This window comes from Nicotiana tomentosiformis, chromosome 1 (genome assembly GCF_000390325.3).
Source record: "Nicotiana tomentosiformis chromosome 1, ASM39032v3, whole genome shotgun sequence".
Lineage (NCBI taxonomy): Eukaryota > Viridiplantae > Streptophyta > Magnoliopsida > Solanales > Solanaceae > Nicotiana > Nicotiana tomentosiformis.
In genome coordinates this window covers 98385938-98404842 of record NC_090812.1, presented here as the reverse complement: position 1 = coordinate 98404842, position 18905 = coordinate 98385938, and the positions used below count along the sequence as shown (strand labels likewise).

The window sequence follows — 18905 nt, the reverse complement described above, 5'->3', positions numbered from 1 at the left end:
TCGACCAAAGAAATCGAGACCTCAGGTTTTAAAGTACGCGTTGCACTCTTTTTTCCTTAGATCGGTTTTTATCCCAACGGGGTTTTTCTGGCGAGGTTTTTAACGCGGCAACAATTATGTGCTACCTGAGGACAATTCAATAGTATCCAAGGCTTCTTTGCAATCAACCTTGAATACTGGAGGGCATTGGTCGAGGCCAAACCTACATCACTATAGAGTAGCGAGGATGGTCGATGTAGTTTTACCCAACGAGGTCGGGATCGATTTTCACAGGGAGTTAATTTGGCTTGGAGTTGGGTATTTAACTAATCTAGATATGCGTGTTGTTCCTAATTACACTTCCAAACATTGTTGCGATTGATTCTATTCTAATTTTATACTATTGTATGCTAAGTGTAAGCTAAGTACAATATTTTTGGTGAAAGTTTGACTTCCGCCTAGGTGAGTATCTAGTGGGTATCAAGAATCTAGGACAACTTTGTTATGATTGGGGTCGTGATATAACCATCACACATAAGTGCTCACTCTATACCTCTCGGTAGTTTGAGTGACTTTGCCCGATTTGGCTTTCTCAAGCCCAAATAGGTGTTCATACAATACAAGTGAAATTGGCTCAAGTCGGGTATTACTATCTCTAGGTTTAACCCTTTAATTGGGGCTATCAATCTCTTGAATTCACCCCAATTCCTTGTTAGCCTATTTTTTCTAGACTTAATCCCTCTTTCTCAAGAAGAGCCTAAGTCATAAAGGCACGAGTCAGTGTTTGCAACCACTAATTCTACAATTTTAGCATGAATTAGGTTAAATGTCACTAACCCATAAACAATTAAGCCCTAAAATTCAAGACCCATTAAATACCCACACTAGAGTTGGGTCACAACCCTAGCTATAGGGTCTAGCTACTCATAATAATAGCAGAAATCAAAGATAAAGATGAAATATAAGCCATAATATTAAAGTACAAGATGAAAATCTAAATTTTGAAGGTAAATCTACTCTAAAATTGCCGAAAAAGGGAAAAACCAGCCGTTCACATGCTCTGCTAAGCAAAAACTTAACCTAAAATTGATAAAAGGATCTATTTATACTAGGCTAAAATTTTCGGACAAAAATGCCCCTGCGGAGAATTCGCGGATGCGTAATTCTGACCGCGTCCGCGCTTGAGCTTTCGCGGCCGCGTAATAATGAGCGCGGTTCGCGTTTCTTCAATACTGGGCTTGGATTGGGCTTAGTTTCGCGGACAGCGTAATTTCAACCACGTCCGTGTGTGCTTCCATCGCGGCCGCATAATTTGGATGCGGGTCGCATTCTTCAGTTAAGCCCGACTTGCACGGTCTCTGAACCTCAAGATGCGCTCTTAGCGGAATTCCCTTCGCGTCCGCATAAGATCAATTCGCGGCTGCATAATTTGGATGCGAGCCGCGTTCTTTATTTGAGCCCAAACTGTAGAGTCTCTGAACCTCGAACCACGCTCTCAGCGAAAATCCCCTCGCGGCTGCGCCAAAGTTTCGCGACCGCGCCTTTCCAACGCGGTCAACGGTGATTTTAGTACTCAAAGCAGCTTCTCTGAATCTACTTTTGAGGACCGCGTAATTGTGGCCGCCTCAGTGGTGGTCCTTACGCGGCCGCGCTTTTCTGCCGCTCTCAGCGCTCCAGTCTCAGCCTTGGATTAGTGCAGGTTTGACTCCTTCATGAGTTGATTATGGCTTCTTTGCCTTATTTTGACCAAACCCTGCAAGCAAGCACATTAAGTTAATTTTCGGGAATACCTTTATACATTTTTTACCCAAAATCTAAGCAAAAGAGAGCAAATAATAGGCTAAAACCCCTACTTATCAGGCATCACCCTCGGATGTTGTATTCTCTAGAATAGTACCTCATGTCAAAGGGCCTCGATAGGGAAAGTTTGTAATGGACCAAACGGTTAAGTGAACCGTGTCTATATAAATTAGTCGAGCCCCGATGGCAAAACATTTATGCATGTATAAACTATTCAAAGAAGCATTCTATCTGCATTTAAACATCTTGTGTCTCGAAGGGAATTATCTACTATACAAACCCCGTGCTTATGATATTGCAAGAAACGGCTCAAAGAGCCAAAGTGCAAATATACACTCGGGGACTACCATTGATGATAGGCATATTCGAGTTATCTAAACACAAATGCATAAGACTTCAAAGAGGCACCCCTCGATCTATAGGCCAAGGCCACCATTCTCGGGGACTGACATTTCAAACAAGTCTGAAATGTTATGGTAAATAAGCCTAAGAGGCATACCCGAAGGCTACGGCCAAACTAAAGGCTACGGCCTAAATAACACAGCTTGGAGACATCCGAATTCCGCAATAACGATAGACCTTCAAATTCTCTGAAAAACCAGTAAAAAAAGGCTACCCTCGGCAAATAATCAAAAGGGCTTCGAAAAAATCAGCCCTCAAAAAACCTTAAGAGGTATCAAATTATCTTTAATACAAACGTGCTAAGGCACAAAAAGCAAAAGGGTTTCAACCGACATCGGACCCTCAAAAAACCTAATGGGTAATAAGCCAAAAGGGGGGAATAATAGCCGTCTTTTAGAGGATATATGGTCCCAACCTAAAAGAGACTAAGGGCCAATACATTTAGAGTTCGAGACTTTGTTCTCACTCAATTCGGACCTAAGGGTTCCACTATTCCGAGTTCAAATAAAGTTGATTTGAACTTAGCTCAAGGATCCGCCATAAAACCTTAAGGGGTATATTACTGTAAGTTCGAAAATTACCCATTATTTGATAAAAAAAACCTAAGGGTTTATTCTATTCTAAGTTCAAAACATACTCGAACTCAGTTATAAAAACAGTGCAGTCATGACATCGATCAAGCCATCCAAAATCTCGAATATATTATTGAGCTCGGGGACTCTCCCTTGCGTGTCTAAAAAACCTAAGGGTTTTGTTCTAAGTTCGAACTAGTGTTCACCCGATTACGGAGGCTGCAGCAACAAAACTTTCACAAGGCTAAAGCACAAAACACGTTTGAACATAAAATTGAGAAGACATTCAAAAGAAGTTTTTCTATTATATATTGATAGAAAAGGTTATGTACAAGAGACCGATCAAGGTCTTACAAAAAGAGAAACTAAATCCTAACTACGGCCGGTTTCGACCTCTTCTTCGGGAGCAACTTCTGCTTCAGGCCCCTCATCGGATCTACCTCGACTGCCTTCTTCACCATCGTCTTCGTCGTCAAAGGAGGTAAGCTGCCTGGCTTCAGTCTCAAGCATCACAGCTCGAGCTATTTCCTCGGAGAGGTCAAAACCTCGAGTATGGATTTCCTCGAGGGTTTCCCTCCGGGATTGACACTTTGTCGAGTCAATGATCCATTGCTCTCGGTCAGAAGCCTCTCTTAGCTGCATTTGAGCAGCCTCAGCATCGGCCCGGTACATAGCAACGGACTTGTCCGCCACGACTTTTGTATTCTCGATCTCTGACTTGGCCTTAACAAGCCCGGTTTCAAGCTCCTCGATCCTCTTGGCTTGGGCCGAACTTTTCTCTTTGAAACCCCAAAGTTGAACCTCGACCGATGATAGTTTGGCCAAGGTAGTTTCTTTTTCCGCTGCCAGGCGGTCCATATTCTCCTTCCACAGATCACAATCGGCCTTTACTTGATCGACTTCTCCCCGAAGCAGCTCGATCATTTCAACCTTTTGCTGCAGCTAAGATAATGAAGTATTAGCCTCCACATTTGGGTGGAGTCCGTACTTTATCAAAAGGATGCTCACCTGCTTATCTAGATCGGCCTCTTCCTCATGAGCCTTGGCCAAATTCGCTTGAAGGTCCTTTATAGTTTCGTCTTTTTGGCCGCAAAGAAGCTTCAAAGAGTTCCTCTCCTCCGGGACCCTTTGGAGCTTGGTTTCATACTGGCTAAGGTCAGCTCGAAACTTGGCGAAGGCCTATACAAAAAAGGAAAACACATGTCAGATTTAGAGAAAAAGAAAAAAGATGAGTAAAGAAAAGAAGTGCAGTAAACTGATTCTTACCCGAGATAAGAGACGTTGGGCCTCTTCTAAAAGAATAGAAGTGTCACCAATATCAGAGACATCATCGACTCCAGTAAAGCAATCCCGAAGTGGATCCCCTACACTAGAGCCTCCGCCTATATCAGGATTCTTCAACTCTTGAGCTTCTCCTATTGCCTCCTCAGAAAAGGTCGGGAGAGAAGACAAGTGACCCGCTGTCATGGTCCCGAGCAAGTCACTCGGGACGCTCTGATTGATCTTCGGGGTCTCAGAACCGGCCCCGTCTGGTGTAGTTGCAGATGGCCGAGAAACGATCTCGACCTTTGATAATTCAGGATCCTCACCCGATTTCTTTTTGGAAGCCTCCTCGACATGAGGCTTGATTTTAGCTGCCGCCGTCGGCTCAGAAGGTTTGGTGACCTCGACAACTTTCCTAGGTCGGACCATCAGTGCTGAGGCATTTTCCTCTTCTTCCTCCTCTTCATCTCTCAGTTTTTGGACCGAGTCCATCATGAGAGTGATTACTTTCCTCCTCACCCTTCGAGGTTTGGGCTTGGGGTCCTCGGACTGCGAGGCAGTTTTCCTCTTCTTGTCTTCTCCCGGCTTCGGAACCGGGGACTTGATTTCTTCCTTAACACTTGAAAGCCTCAAAATGGCATTCTTGGTCAGGCCTGCATGAAAGAAAATTAGTGATGAATGGAGTATAAAAAGTTTTTCAGAACATGAAAAAGGAGATCCTTACCGTGGTTCTTGGCCTCACATCTGCCCTTTACCAAATCACACCAAGCGCGTTCGGCATATGTGAAAGTTGAGGCTAACTTTCGAACCCAATCTTCGAGGTCAGGTACTGCTTGAGGTATCCAAGGAATGGATGTATATCGAAAGGGGATAACAGGAGAAGTCGAAGAAGGTACGAAGAACAAAGTTTAAAAGATTACTTACGGTCGAAGTTCCACTCCTCAGGGAATGACACCTTCTCTTCTGAGATAATGTCGCAGGTCCTCACCCGTACAAAACGGCTCATCCAACCCCGATCCTTGTCCTTGTCAATGCTCGAGATCAAGGCCTTCATTGCCCGGCGTTGGAGTCTGATTAGTCCTCGGTAGATTCGAGGCCGGTACAACCGCATGAGGTGATTTAGAGTAAACTCTATCCCCTCGGCCTTGCTAGAGAAGAAGCGCAACATGATTACTATGCGCCATAGAGAGGGGTGGATTTGGCCGAGGGTCACCTGATATCTTTTACAGATATCAATAATCACTGGGTCGAGGGGACCCAATGTGAAGGGGTAAGTGTAAACACTTAAGAACCCATCCACATAAGTGGTGATGCTCTCTTCGGGAGCAGGAATTTGCACCACGACCTCGGGACCCCAGTTGCAGTCCCTCTTCACGACCTCAAGGTGGCTCTTCGATATTGAGCATATGTACATCGACCCGGGATCGATGAAGGGTTTTAGACCTTGAAGTCAGATTTTAAAGTACACGGGCTGGGAACATATTCATGGGGAAGCGGCTCCATCGACGCCTTGCCGCCGGACGGCCGAGAAGAGGAGCAAGAAGCTTTCTCCTTCTACGGTACAGTCTTTGAGGTTTTTGCCATTTGTATAAGTAAAGAAGAGCGAAGAAAGGTGAAAGACTGGTGGTTTCGGTGCTAACGACGGTGGCTCTACAGACAGCGAAAAGGAGGAGATGAAAAGAGTGAGAATACTTAGAGGTTTGATTAGAGCAAAAGTAAAGTTTGATTCAATGAAGGAGCGGGTATTTATAGGTTCACGGCGACGGTTCGGTGGCGTTAGTGGCCGACCGGTAACTGACAAATATTTATGATTTGAGGAACTGAACTGACGGGACATTTCGATCACATCCATCATTTACGTCATAAGGACGACGTCATGATCGGGGTTTCGAAAAATCAAGGCTCAAACCGTTTCTTATCATTTTATTCCAAGAAACGCGGGGACTATCTGTATACGGTCAAAATCGGGCATGTCAGATTTTATAGGCACGAGAAGCTGCCTCGAGAGTAAACTCGTAATAGACCAGGCTCGAGCTCAATAGCAGAGTATGGAGCATGAATATCGAAGTGCTCGCTGAAGATCGAGACCGAGCATGACCGACTTCGAGTAAGGCGTAATAACGGAATGGCGAGATATTAGCAACCGACCAAAGATCTTGGTGAAAATTCCGGAACAGATCAAATCAAGCGGTTATTGACATCAATCATGAGAATTATTTCCGTTATTAGAATTGTACCTTATTTAGGATTTCTTCACTATATAAAGAGGGACCCTATTCATTTGTAAGGGGCATTGATTCACTGATAAAGATATACAAAAATACTGCTCTCTATTTCGCTTACTATCTACTACTGTCCATCATTATTTATTTTTCTGTTCTTTACTGTTCTCCTTATCTAACCTGGAGACCATCTCGAATCGAGGTCGAAAGCTTTGGTAGAACACTGGTTTGATTTATTTTATTATTCAGATTATTTATTCAATTCTTTGTTTATCAATTGGTATTGAATTAAATCACGTATCCTTAAAACCACTAGATAAGTTTAATTGTTATTCGAATTTTAGGGTAAACAAGAACCTTTGGAAACTTTCAAATTATTGTTGTTTGATTTAGGTTCTTGAGATTTGATTGAAGAATATGTTCTCGACAAATCTCCAAGAACATAATTATGGAGATTATAGATAAACAGGGGCTGCCGATTTTGGATTTGGGATTTGGTCTGAAACTTTTTGTTCTTTTATGAATTGCTGGGGGAGGGGAGGGGGTTTGAGGGGAGAAGAAAAGTAAAAAATATAATAAAATTTTGATAATTAAATTTTAAAAATGGACCCACAAATATACATGTCAAGCAATAAATAGTCAAACATATGATGTGTTGTACATGTCAGCACAATTGATATACACGCTCTGTTAGATGTATTTATTAGTATCCATTCCATCAAGTTAGAGTGCTCAAATAGAAAAAATATAAGTTTATGTACCGGGTTTGTAAACTGGTACAAATTTAAGTGGCCACTAGGTCATTTTGCCTTGTTAGTTTAAATTCATGTTACAAAAATCACGCAAATCTTTCGTTATGTAAAATGAGAGAGAGAGAGAGAGAGAGAGAGAGAGAGAGAGAGAGAGAGAGAGAGAGAGAGAGAGAGAGAGCAAGCAGTGACTAAGTGAGTATCAAAAGGATATTGATTGCTATGTCACAATACAGTCAAATCTCTCTATAACAGACTCGTTTGTTTCGAATATTTTTGGATGTTATAGCGAAGTGCTGTTAAAGAGAATATATATTATAACATAACATAAAAATTGGTTCCAAAAAAGCTTGAATAGGGATGTTGTTATAGAGAAGTCTGACTGTACATAGATAGGCCAATCTCCACTTTTTCCGGCAAAAGAGAACATTTTTAATGAATAAGGTCATGTGTTGATGGGGTCGTATGTACAGTGAAGAGTTTATGAAGAGAAGAGCCAATGCTTATTGTACACAGGGGCGGCCCGTCCATAAAGCGGGTAAAACAATTGCTTTAGGCCTCACATTTATGGGGGCTCATTTTTTATTATACCTAAATTCTATATATATATATATATAATAAAATAAAAAATTTTAAAAAAAAACTATAAAGTGAAACAATACGTGAGAAGTTTACATAAAAAGAGAACACACAATTTTGAGATAGTGGACCACAACTTTCTCGAGCACAACTTTATCTAGCAAAGTGAAAACAATGTATGCACTAATAGCACTATGTCACTATATTATATTTTTATACTTTGTTCTTCAATTAATCAATTCATGACTCCATTATTCAATAGCCAAAGATCAAGCATTATTGTGGAATTTCATACTTCAAAGTTCAGTGTATTGATTCAAGAAATAGTGGAGTGTTTTTTGTTCGTTCTATTTTCATAATTCAAGTCTTACGACAAGCATACTCGAGCAAAAATTTTAATTTGATATCAAGCTATCCGTTCTTGAACCAGGCTCTATCATTCTATCTTTTTATTATTTTCTCATCTAAAATTTAATATTTTGCTATTTATTCTATCTTTTTATTATTTTCTCATCTAAAATTTAATATTTTGCTATTTATTCTATCTTTTTATTATTTTCTCATCTAAAATTTAATATTTTGCTATTTATTCTATCTTTTTATTATTTTCTCATCTAAAATTTAATATTTTGCTATTTAGTGCATTTTTAGATTATTTATTAGAAGATAAGTATGTCAAATAGAAAGTGTGAATCTGGTTATGAAAAACTCAAGAAAAGAAGAAGAATTCAAAAAACTCAAGTAACTTTGCATCTAAAAAGGCTAGAAAAATTGACTTCAAATAATTAAAAAAAAATCAAAATATTAAGGCATCTCATTAAAGTTTGGCTTTAGGCCCCAAAATACATCGGGCCGCCCCTGATTGTACATAAGAGTTCTTCTCTAGGTTTGTCTCCTCTCCTCACTAGGTGGTTGGTTACACACCTGTCTTACGGATAGAGTCAAGCACGAGACGAGTTATTACTTGTTTTTTTAGCATGTGTTAGTTAAAGGGTATATGTGACGTAGCTCCTCAGTTCGGACTTATATCACCATAATCCAAAGACATCATCATAAAGTCCAACTAGAAGAAAACAATCCTATAGAACAGCTATACTATATCAAATAACCTTAGGCATCACGAGTGAGGTTTGCTCTAACTAAAGCTGATTCAGTAGAGCACCTTCACCACCAACGAGTAGGTCAAACCGTCAAAGGTTCGAATCATTCAAGGATAAGTGAAACACTATTGATCCTCTAGGGTGCAGTGGGGCTTAAAAAGTAAAAGGAAAATAAACCAAAGCCTATTCTCAAGCCAGGCCCTTCCATTTGGAGCAACATCAAAATATATAGCATGTAAACGGGCTGCCTCGAGAAAAAACAAGTCCAAACCAAGAAATATACTCCATTTGAAAAATAGAAACACAGATATATGTACAAGCTTAGCTAAATCATCAGAATTAGAGATTAGTATCTGAATATTTACAAGCAATTCAGCCTAGTGTAATTCATGAATATATACAGAAGGCATCCTTGCAACTATTGATGGTTAAGGTTGATACTTGATAGGAAAACCGGCAATTCTAGAAACCTATCCTGTTTCCTTAAAAAAAACTATTTTCTAAACGAGATGTAAGCTAGGATTACTTCCAAATTGTGAACCGTGATCACTTCCTTCATTTGAAGACACTGGTGTATCTGGCATGGAATCCCTCCCTCCAAACACGCGTCGCATAAAAGCATCATCAAACTTACTCCAAAAGTAAATAATGGTTTGTGCAGGTCTTTTCAATAACATTGTCAAACTGCTTATCCGAGGAACATCACCTTCATGTTCTAGCCCGTTGAGAAGTAGGAGTCCGAGGGATAGTTCAGAAGAACTCATGTTGATGTCTTTTGATGGAGGGAGCAAGTACCTTATCAGAGGCTTTGTTATCAACCCAAACACCTAAAGGATCCAAAAAAAAAAGATCAGTACAAATATTGAGAGCTGTAGAAAACTTTTTGATATTATATATAGACTAAACAGGAGTACTAATGTGACAGGTGGGAGAGTCCACTCAACCTATTAGCTCATTACTCATGACTCTTAGCAATCAATGGACTCAATTGGTTCACAACCGATATAGTGATGTGCGAGAACCAAAAAGATGTTTGTGGATTCAAGTAATGAAAGGTAACTAAAAAACACAGATAGCAAAGGATTGAGGTAGTTTAATTACCACAGTACTGAAGAGGACAATTGTAATGGTACTGGTAATCATGACTGCATTTCCTGGCAATTGTGTGTGGCCAAACCTTGTAAACTACAAACAAGAATCAGGCTTCAATCAGTAATATTATCTTTATCGAGTAACAACAAGATTTCCAGTTTTAGATATAAGTACTCCTCCCTCATGTTTCTCCTTTTTCATCTTTTAGAGATATGAGAAGAAGAGAATTCAATTATCTACCTGGTTATAAGCCAACGCCATTGAAACAGCTCCTCGCATCAAACCAGCCCACCATATTGTAACCTGTGAAGATGAATTATTAAAGTTTTTCCGTGGCGATTCAGTAGCAGCACGAAATTTTGGCAAAGTCAATAAACCTGGTGCTTGAAGCCGAGCTCGTGATCCTTAGATTGCTTCCAAGAATTTGATAAAATGGACAAAGGTATCACAAAGCACGCTCTTCCAACCATAACCAGGGCAAGCAGCACACCACTCACTGCAACAGATTTTCCAGGACTGTGGAAACAAGTCCAAAATCAAGAGGCAAAGCAAATAAATAGGGCTTTTAACTACTATATGAGCGTCACAAACATAATCATTGACTCTAAATTTGCCTAGGGCCAAGCTCGATCTTATGTTTTAAATGAAATAGATTTCAATCTCACCTGTGGCTAGCGAATCTCCATTTCTCGATATCTAAGGCATCCATACCAACATAAAGGAAAATGAAAGTCTCCGCAATAAATGACATTGTTGCAAAAGCATGCCTGTTGAAAATCAAGTTAAATTCAGAAATGTCGATATGGCTACTTTAAGATTCTTTGAAGAAGAAGATTAAAATTGAATCCAACTGAGAAAAAGATTTATAAAGTCTGAATGTTTTGACATACCTTGTTGTCACTTTAGAATTATCGGTCACATTATGCCAGGTATAGTGTGACATGACAATCCCACAGACAAATACTGTAAGAATTCCATTCAAATCAAACAGCTGAAAGGTAGGCATGATTATCAACATTATCAAGATCAATAATCAAAGAAACTACAAACAGTGAGACCTGATAAGTTGATATAAAACTCATGCAGTTCATGTGTACAGGAACTTACTTCTGCCATAACATATGAAAGGTAAGCCATGAGAATCATGAGAGCAACTTCACGATCGGTTGACTTCCTGCCATCAGAATTGAGGCTTATTGAATTGCAAATGAAGAATATGTCGAATTATCTACTGGGAAGTGGAAACCAAACAATCTTTCTGATTGCTAAAGTTTGTGTATTGATATTAACTGAGATGTGACTGATAAACATCAAAGAATAATATATCTGAACCATAATCCATGAAATAAAATAAAGACCACATGAAGAAATTTATACACACCTCCTACCAAGGTATATCTTTTTTATTATGTATGCACTTAGCAATCCAACCTGCATAAGAAGAGCATCATATCAGACATGTATGAGATATTGATAAAGCCTATTATAAATAGGCGGATCATAAACAAAATCTGATCATGCGTATATTAGTCGGCTTCTTGCCAATATATACAAGTACTTCCAGATCAAAAGAGTGTTAAAAGAAACCAAGTTATGTAAGATGTTGAGTCTTATCCAGAAGAAAAATCTGTTTCCCAATTCGAAGTTGTGTCGAAAAGATAGGGAAAAATTGACTAATGCACTAATGTAAAACATAATGCGAAAAAGGCTGGCTGACTCACAAGTACTCCGAGCAAAGTGCTTCCCACAAATCGGTAGAGAAAAGTTAGAGTAAGTGATAAGGCCACTTGTGAGTTGATGTTTGAGAGGTCGAATTTCTGGATTGCGTTAAAAAGCACCACTGATGTAGCATCATTTACCACACCTTCTCCAAAGACTAGGCTGTAGAGAAGAGGTGTCTCATCCTGATCAAGCACCTGTAGCAAACACAGCTTGCTATTTTAGTAATCTGTTTTTATCTTCGGAATTAAATTGCAGTTTTAGGAGAAAACCTGCAATGTGCAAACAGAGTCTGTTGCTGAAAATATAGCTCCAATCGCTGCAGTAAAAGAATTTTAATAATCATCAGAAGATGTAAGGAAGAAAGCAGGACACCAATTGTATGTTTTTCCTTCTAATAACTACATCATTTGTATGTTTTAACTTTGCCATCCCTCTATCAATTGTTTCATTACTTTTCCATTGTAACAAATCAATAACCACATAACCAATTGATGGAGAGAAGAGGAAAAGATTACCAAGATAATCCCTTAACTCCAGACCGGTATCCAGCTTCCCAAGTAACAACCATGCACCTAAATAAAAACTTTGAAACGAAATTAAGAGAGACAACCACATAGTAACTCAAGAATAAAATCAAGACTGATCTAACCACATTACACTTCAGAGAGCATATAGTTGCAAATTATTTGTAGAAATTTAACTTAAGGACTAGGCATTATCTTTCTTTAACTGATTGAAGGAGAAGGACTGAAGAAGGCATACCAAATGATATGACGCCGAAAGATATCAATGTGCCAAGGACACCAAACAGCACAATGGTCCCTAAATTCCTGAAAAAGTGCTTCATTTTCACCTGGAAACTGGTAAAGTAAAAAAAAATGATTAATCAGACTCAATAGATTACATTAAACACCTGATAAAAGATTATGTTATCATAAACTAAATAAAACAATCCTCTTTCTTTTTCCCCTTTCTCTCTGTTTGCCAGTTAACCACAAAAACAGTGCCAGTCATTAAGGTGGCGACCCTCTTAGTATAATCATAAGACTTCCATATTTAAGTTATATCATAGATTACACGGCCACAAGAGGAAAAAATTGTTTAAAAGTATTCTGTCTCTTCCATATGTAGAGAGTAGAAATCCCAAGGAAAAACACAATGGCCCCTTAGCAGAATGTGATGTTGTCCTTCCAATAATTTATAATTCAGCAGAGCACTCAATTTTACTAATATGTGGCTGGCAAGATTCATGAAATAGTGCTATAATAGCCAAATTAACACCATAATAACATAACAAACCACTATTACGTACCCTATGATGAAAAACTTACCCGGCATTGAATATAATGGCAGGTATAACATAAACAAAGAATAGTTGTTCGTCAAATTCTAAAAGATGAGAACTCTTTCTATTAGTAGTTAGTCGAGTGATGCCTGCAGCAGATAAACCCTGCAGCCAAAAGAAAGGATGGATATCCATTAACGAAACGAGATAACACAGATAGTACATATAAAAAATGTTAGAGATGTGTAATTGTGTTTGTGTTTGTGTTTGGTACAACATGAAATTAAGAACAAGTCTTACAATAACAAGAGCTGTGATGGACTCGTTAATCCATCGGCTTTCTTCAAGAAGATGACCAATCACAATGCATCCACAGAGAAGTGCGACGAAGAGAGTTAAATTTACAAAGACCTGATCATCAGAACCTGACAAGGCCGTCACGCCCAATCCCGTTATACCGTCCAAAACCATAACGTTATCTACACAAACACTAAAAAAAGAAAAGACCAATGTAAGTTAGTTGTATCAAACATCAATTTCTAATTAAAGAAGACAACTTTAGCAATGCTAATAACCAAAGTATAAACCGGAGAAAGATCATGCAAACGCAAACACATACTCATCAGGGGTGAAGCCACCTTTTGCTAAATTGACCACATTTATTGGGAATTGTTTTTACTTCTTTTAAATTTGAATACCCTTGGAAAAATTTCTGGCTTCGCCACTAATACTCGTGATTTAAATTTAGTCGGTCGATATCTTAATACATAGTATTAACTTTTGTATATATGTATATATAGTTCCAGCAGCAAGTAAGGCACACATGCATATATTGAAAATTCATAAACATTAACAGTTCCAAATAACTTTGGTTTACCTTCAAACTGCAGAGCATCTGCAGTTGCGAAGTTTCAATTGTATGAATGCTACAAAAACAGAACGTGAAACATTTATGTATTCTGCAAGAAGTACTAGAATTCTAGGCTGAACGAGAGAGGGCGACAAGTTTGTAGTAGTTAAGGAGAGAAATTGATGAGAAGAACATTACCACATTGGAATAGATATAGAAGTTAGAAGTTAAGCTGGACAAGGATGCTTCTCAGACAGCAAAGATTAACGGTTTTATGGACCCAAATTACGGGGGTCTATTGCAAAATCCTAATTAATCTGGTCAAGATAGAGCAAAGATATTAGATAATCCTCCTTCGACCTGAATAACGGGTTCTTTTTTATTTTCATCTAGTAATAAAAAAAAAAATTAAATATTATAAAGACACTGTAAATTAAGTATTAACTTAATGGAGTAACTTTTATAGTCAAAGAAAAAATATCTTGACTATGCAAATTATGGAAGACTAAGACGATGTAATCGGAGGCGGATTCAAACATTTAAACTCGACAAATTCGTTATTGCAATTTTAAAATTATGGGTTCATCCAAGGAAGAATGAATAGTTGGGTTCATGAAAGGCATCCCCATTTCTACTAACAACTAGTCTCTGGCCCTTCAGTGAATATAAGATTTAAAAAATGACATAAATATTAGTTATAAAATAAATCAAATATAAATTCCTGAAAATGATAAGTTGTTCATCCTACCTAAGTCAAGAGAGGAAGAAATCCTGTCCTGATATTCCGATCCATATTGTAATTTAGCTATATGATTTTGCATGTATTTGTGTAGAAGTTCGAACCAATATGCAAAATATGTTAACTTATATGTGATCCTAAAATTAGCATTGATTAAGATCAATGGGTGAATTCAAATAAGTGGAAGTTTGTAACGACCCGATCGGTCGTTTTGAGCATTTGTACTTCGCTCGGTGGTTTGAGGGCATAAGTAGTTTCGTATGATGTATTACGACTTGTGTGTATCGTCGGTTTCGGTTTTCGGGTGATTCGGAATTAGTTTGGAAGAATGAATTTCGTTGTTGAAGCGTTAAGTTAGAATAGTTGACCAAGTTTGACTTTTGTGAGTTTGACCTCGGATCGAAGATTTTATGTTTCTGTTAGGTCCGGATGGTAATTTTGAACTTGGGCATATGCCCGGATTCGCATTTAGATATTTCTAGAAGGTTTCGGCACATTTTGACGAAAATTGGAAAGTTGAAGGTTTGGAAGGTTGAGAGGTTTGACCGAGAGTTGACTTTATTGACATCGGGTTCGGTATTCGATTCCGGGAGTTGGTATAGCTCTATTGTGTCATTTAGAACTTGCATGAAAAATTTAACGTCATTCCGGGTTGATTTGATATGTTTCGGCACGAGTTTTAGAAGTTGAAAGTTCATAAGTTCATTAAGTTCGATTTGAGGTGCGATTCATAATTTTGATGTTGTTTGATGTGATTTGAGGCCTCGAGCAGGTCCACGTTATGTTATGGAACTTGTTGGTATATTTCAACGCGGTCCCGGGGGCCTCTGGTGTGTTTCGGATGGGCTACATGTTATTTCTCTATGTTTTTGGACTGCTGGCTTGCTGGTGTGCATGTTGTTCTTCGTGATCGCGAAGATGATGATGCAATCGCGAAAGGTTTCTGGGAGCTTAGAGATTTTGTTCATCGCAGACGTTATCGTGAGCACGTGTTCGCGATGCTTTAGTTGTCCATTATCCGCGTTCGCACCTATTTGGTCGCATTCGCGTAGTGGAACTGGGAGTTGGTGGACTTTTACTTACCGTGTTCGCGATTGTCTACACGCGTTCGCGAAGCCTCTGATCATTGTTCATCGCGTTCGCGAGGTTTGTGCTGCGAACGCGAAGCTTTATTTTCACTGGGCAGCAATTTGTTCTTCGTGATCGCAAGGATTGTTCCGCTATCGTGTAAGAGGAATCACTCGGCAGAGTTTAAGTACTCTATTTTGAGGGCTATTGATATTTTATCACTTTTTGAGTTAGAGAGCTCGAGTTTGGGCGATTTAGGAAGGGATTTTCACGTGTTGGTTTGGGGTAAGTGTTCTTTATCCGGATTTGATTATATTTCATGATTCCATAATTATTTTTATAATTAAATTAGTGAATTGAACGAGAGAAAATGGGAATTTTTGTAAAATCTTTTTAAAATATAAAATGAGGATTTGAAGGCCGATTTGATGTCGGAATTTGATAATTTTGGTATGGTTGAACTCGTATCGAAATGAGTGTTCAGATTTTATAAATTTTATCGGGTTTCGAGGTGCGGGCTCGGGGGTTGACTTTTTAGTTTTATTTAAAGATCAAAACTTTATTATCCGAAATTGTTTCATTTGGTTTTTATTTATGATATTAAGCTATTTTGGCTAGATTTGAGTCGTCCGGAGGTTGTTTCACACGAGAAAGTCATTTTAGCGTATCGGTTTGATTTCTTTGAGGTATGTATCTTGTCTAACTGTGTGTGGGGTAAACTACCCCTTAGGATTCGAGTTGATTGTGCTATTTGTGTTACGTGAAACTCGTGTACTCAAGGTAATGAGTGGGTGCACGGGCTATATGTGGTATTTGACCGGTTTAGATTATCTAGACTTTTTCCATGCCTTTAATTGAATTGTCATGACGTGTTATATCTCTCATTGTTAATCTACTCTTACATGCTCTATTTGACGTTGTTAGCACTTATTGTACCTCTTACTTGTCATTTTGCCCTTATATGCTTTAGTTGAAGTTATTGCCTTCCTTATTGTCTTGTTATCTCTTAATTGTTGAGTCCTTTCCATGACTCTGTGCCTATTTGCTACTTGTCTTAACTATTTTACTTGAACACCTTAGTTGTCACGTGCTTTACTTGTCATGTTGTTCTTGTAATAATTGTTGCATTTCTCTGATTATTACGTGGTTCCTTTATTGTCATGTACTCATACCCTGTGATTGTAGAAATTCTTGTATATTGAGTTATTGGATTGTTGTTGTTGTTGTTATTGTTAATTTAAATTGCTTGTGGATCAGGTTGCACACCACAATGGGTGGAATAAGGAAAAATTATGATATTGATAAATGATAATACGGTGGGATCGGGTTGCACGCCACAACGAATAGAATAAGGGAGGATTATGTGATATGGTGAAATAAGGGAGGATTCAATGTTGATACGGTGGGATCGGATTGCGCCCCGCAACAGATGTTATGTATTATTTTTGATATTGATATGGTGAAATAATGGAGGATTGTGTTTGTACAGTGGGATCGGATCGCGCGCCGCAACAGATTGTGTGTGTTGTATTCATTGTTGTATTGTGTTAGTGTTCAATATTTATCCTATAAGATTTTGAGGACTATTATCTTTGGATTTACTGATTTTAAGGATTGAGTTTTTTTCATTAGTTTACTGCTTTGCCGTCATTTCTTGTTTTCCTTTCCTATTATTATTATTATTATTATTATTATTATTATTATTATTATTATTATTATTATTATTATTATTATTATTATTATGGTAAATTGATTTCAAGATGAATTTACTACGCTGAGTCATTATCTCATACCATGCCGAGTTGTTGGTAATATAATAATTTTAAATAAAAGAATTATTAACATGCTTACCTTATGTGACTCTTAAGTTAAAACTTGTCGTTTCATTCAGTACTTTACTATTCTTAATAGTCGTTATATTTCACTTTAATTGATTTCTCAACTTAAATATCCTCACCCTATCTGATATTTTTACTTTACTTAAAAATTGTTATTATATTTTAACTTAACAAATTCTATATTTAATTCAATAGCTTATCCGATGCTTTACTTTATTTGAAAAATGTTATTTTCTTCACCCAAATAATTTCTAAAATAAACTTATTTTCTCATTTGATTCCTACTTTATTCAAAGTTGTTACTATGCCTTATCCTATATAAATAAATCTCTTGAACATTTTCATTAGCATTTGACGCGGATACAGTGTACATGGTGGCACGTGAATTTTGCCGTGCGAAAGTGATGTGGAAAGAAATATGGACACGAGGTACCACACATGTAAGATTTGAAAGTTGCGATTTATGATTTGAGATTATGAGGAGTGGTACCTCGGGTAATTCTTGTTGTAAATTGTGCATTAGGATCGATTTGATTGATTTAGTTGTCATCTGTTTCTTTATTACCTGTCTATTTCTTGTTGCTATTCGTGTTTCTAATATTTTCACTGTTGATTGTAAATTTGTGATCCTTCTATTGTTGGTCTTACATTGATGTTCTTTCCATTGTTAGCTTTGAATTATATCCTACACAAGTTTACATGTCTGGTAGGTGTCTTGACCTGGCCTTGACACTATTCTATCGAGGTTAGGCTTGATACTTACTGGGTACCGTTGTGGTGTACTCATGCTACGCTTCTGCATATTTTTGTGCAGATCCAGGTACTTTTGATCGGGTTGGGTTGAGACTTATGCCTGTGTGGCTGGAGACTTCAAGGTATACATGTTTGACGTTCGCAGGCCCCGAAGTCACCTTCTATTGTGTTTCATTTCCATTGTTTCCCATTACTCCGGGACAATGATGTATTGTTATTTCTAGTGACTCTTAGCAAAGCTTATGACTTATATTACCTGTTTTGGGATATTGTATCATGTTGAGATTGTTGGCTTATTATAGAAACTTCTGTTTCATGCTTAATAATTATTGGGTTAAAAATTTATTATTTAATCAGCAGGTGTTAGGCTTATCTAGTCTTGCCATCACGACATCCTGTAGAGGAAAACTGGGGTCGTAACAAAGTTTAAAAATAAAACTCGTCGCAGTGCTTCATGATGTTGTGAAAAAAAAATGTAAAGGGAATTTTACCAACTAATTAAAAATATTTTACCAGAGGCAAATTTTTCCAAAAAATATTAGTACTACTAATTAATAAGCGTACAAGCACCATCATCAAGAGCCTATAAAAACACATCAAGTTATGGGACAATTACCTTTTAAAATTGTAGTGTTTGAAGATAAACATCCTAATTAAACAACCCAAAATTTACTGATGGATTCATGTTACATATAATTCTACAGAGAATATTTTTCCTTGGAATAGTATTATGTATTTGATGTACATGCAAAGATGCAAAATTTGGTCAAAATTTCACCCTTGGAAAACTTAATATATTCGAAATTACCAGATTAAATCAACAACATTACAAAATATTTGAATTATAATCCACAAGGATTCAGTAATATTTTATATATAGTCCCAAAAATAA

General features: G+C 37.8%; 2 protein-coding genes across 2 annotated transcripts; both read right to left on the bottom strand.

Moving 5' to 3' along the window:
* Nucleotides 1-3125: 3125 nt before the first annotated feature.
* On the bottom strand, nucleotides 3126-5070 carry LOC138907401 (protein WEAK CHLOROPLAST MOVEMENT UNDER BLUE LIGHT-like 3). The gene is made up of 4 exons (XM_070198001.1): nucleotides 4941-5070; nucleotides 4020-4669; nucleotides 3762-3932; nucleotides 3126-3689 (listed from the first exon to the last, which is right to left on the bottom strand). The coding sequence occupies exons 1-4, from the start codon at nucleotides 5068-5070 to the stop codon at nucleotides 3126-3128; spliced, it is 1515 nt and encodes a 504-aa protein (XP_070054102.1).
* A 3908-nt stretch (nucleotides 5071-8978) lies between these two features.
* On the bottom strand, nucleotides 8979-13236 carry LOC104085030 (sodium/hydrogen exchanger 3-like). Its single transcript, XM_018766963.3, has 14 exons — nucleotides 13066-13236; nucleotides 12812-12930; nucleotides 12243-12340; nucleotides 11996-12052; nucleotides 11750-11796; nucleotides 11480-11674; nucleotides 11140-11189; nucleotides 10866-10932; nucleotides 10649-10749; nucleotides 10424-10525; nucleotides 10136-10274; nucleotides 9999-10061; nucleotides 9768-9851; nucleotides 8979-9493 (listed from the first exon to the last, which is right to left on the bottom strand). Exons 1-14 carry the CDS (start codon nucleotides 13234-13236, stop codon nucleotides 9167-9169), a joined length of 1620 nt encoding a protein of 539 aa, XP_018622479.1. The 3' UTR covers nucleotides 8979-9166.
* Nucleotides 13237-18905: the final 5669 nt, after the last annotated feature.

Bases quoted from the DNA above. Each gene is read 5' to 3' on its own strand.
- LOC138907401 (XM_070198001.1), bottom strand. From the start codon at position 5,070: ATGAAGGCCTTGATCTCGAGCATTGACAAGGACAAGGATCGGGGTTGG. The intron at 4,670-4,940 runs GTAAGTAATCTT...TCTTTCATGCAG, and splicing joins TGAGGAGTGGAACTTCGACC to GCCTGACCAAGAATGCCATT. The intron at 3,690-3,761 runs GTGAGCATCCTT...TCTTAGCTGCAG, and splicing joins AGGCCGATCTAGATAAGCAG to CAAAAGGTTGAAATGATCGA.
- LOC104085030 (XM_018766963.3), bottom strand. From the start codon at position 13,236: ATGGTTTTGGACGGTATAACGGGATTGGGCGTGACGGCCTTGTCAGGT. The intron at 12,053-12,242 runs GTATGCCTTCTT...GTTTTTATTTAG, and splicing joins TTTCGGCGTCATATCATTTG to GTGCATGGTTGTTACTTGGG. The intron at 10,526-10,648 runs GTATGTCAAAAC...GATTTTCAACAG, and splicing joins AATTCTAAAGTGACAACAAG to GCATGCTTTTGCAACAATGT.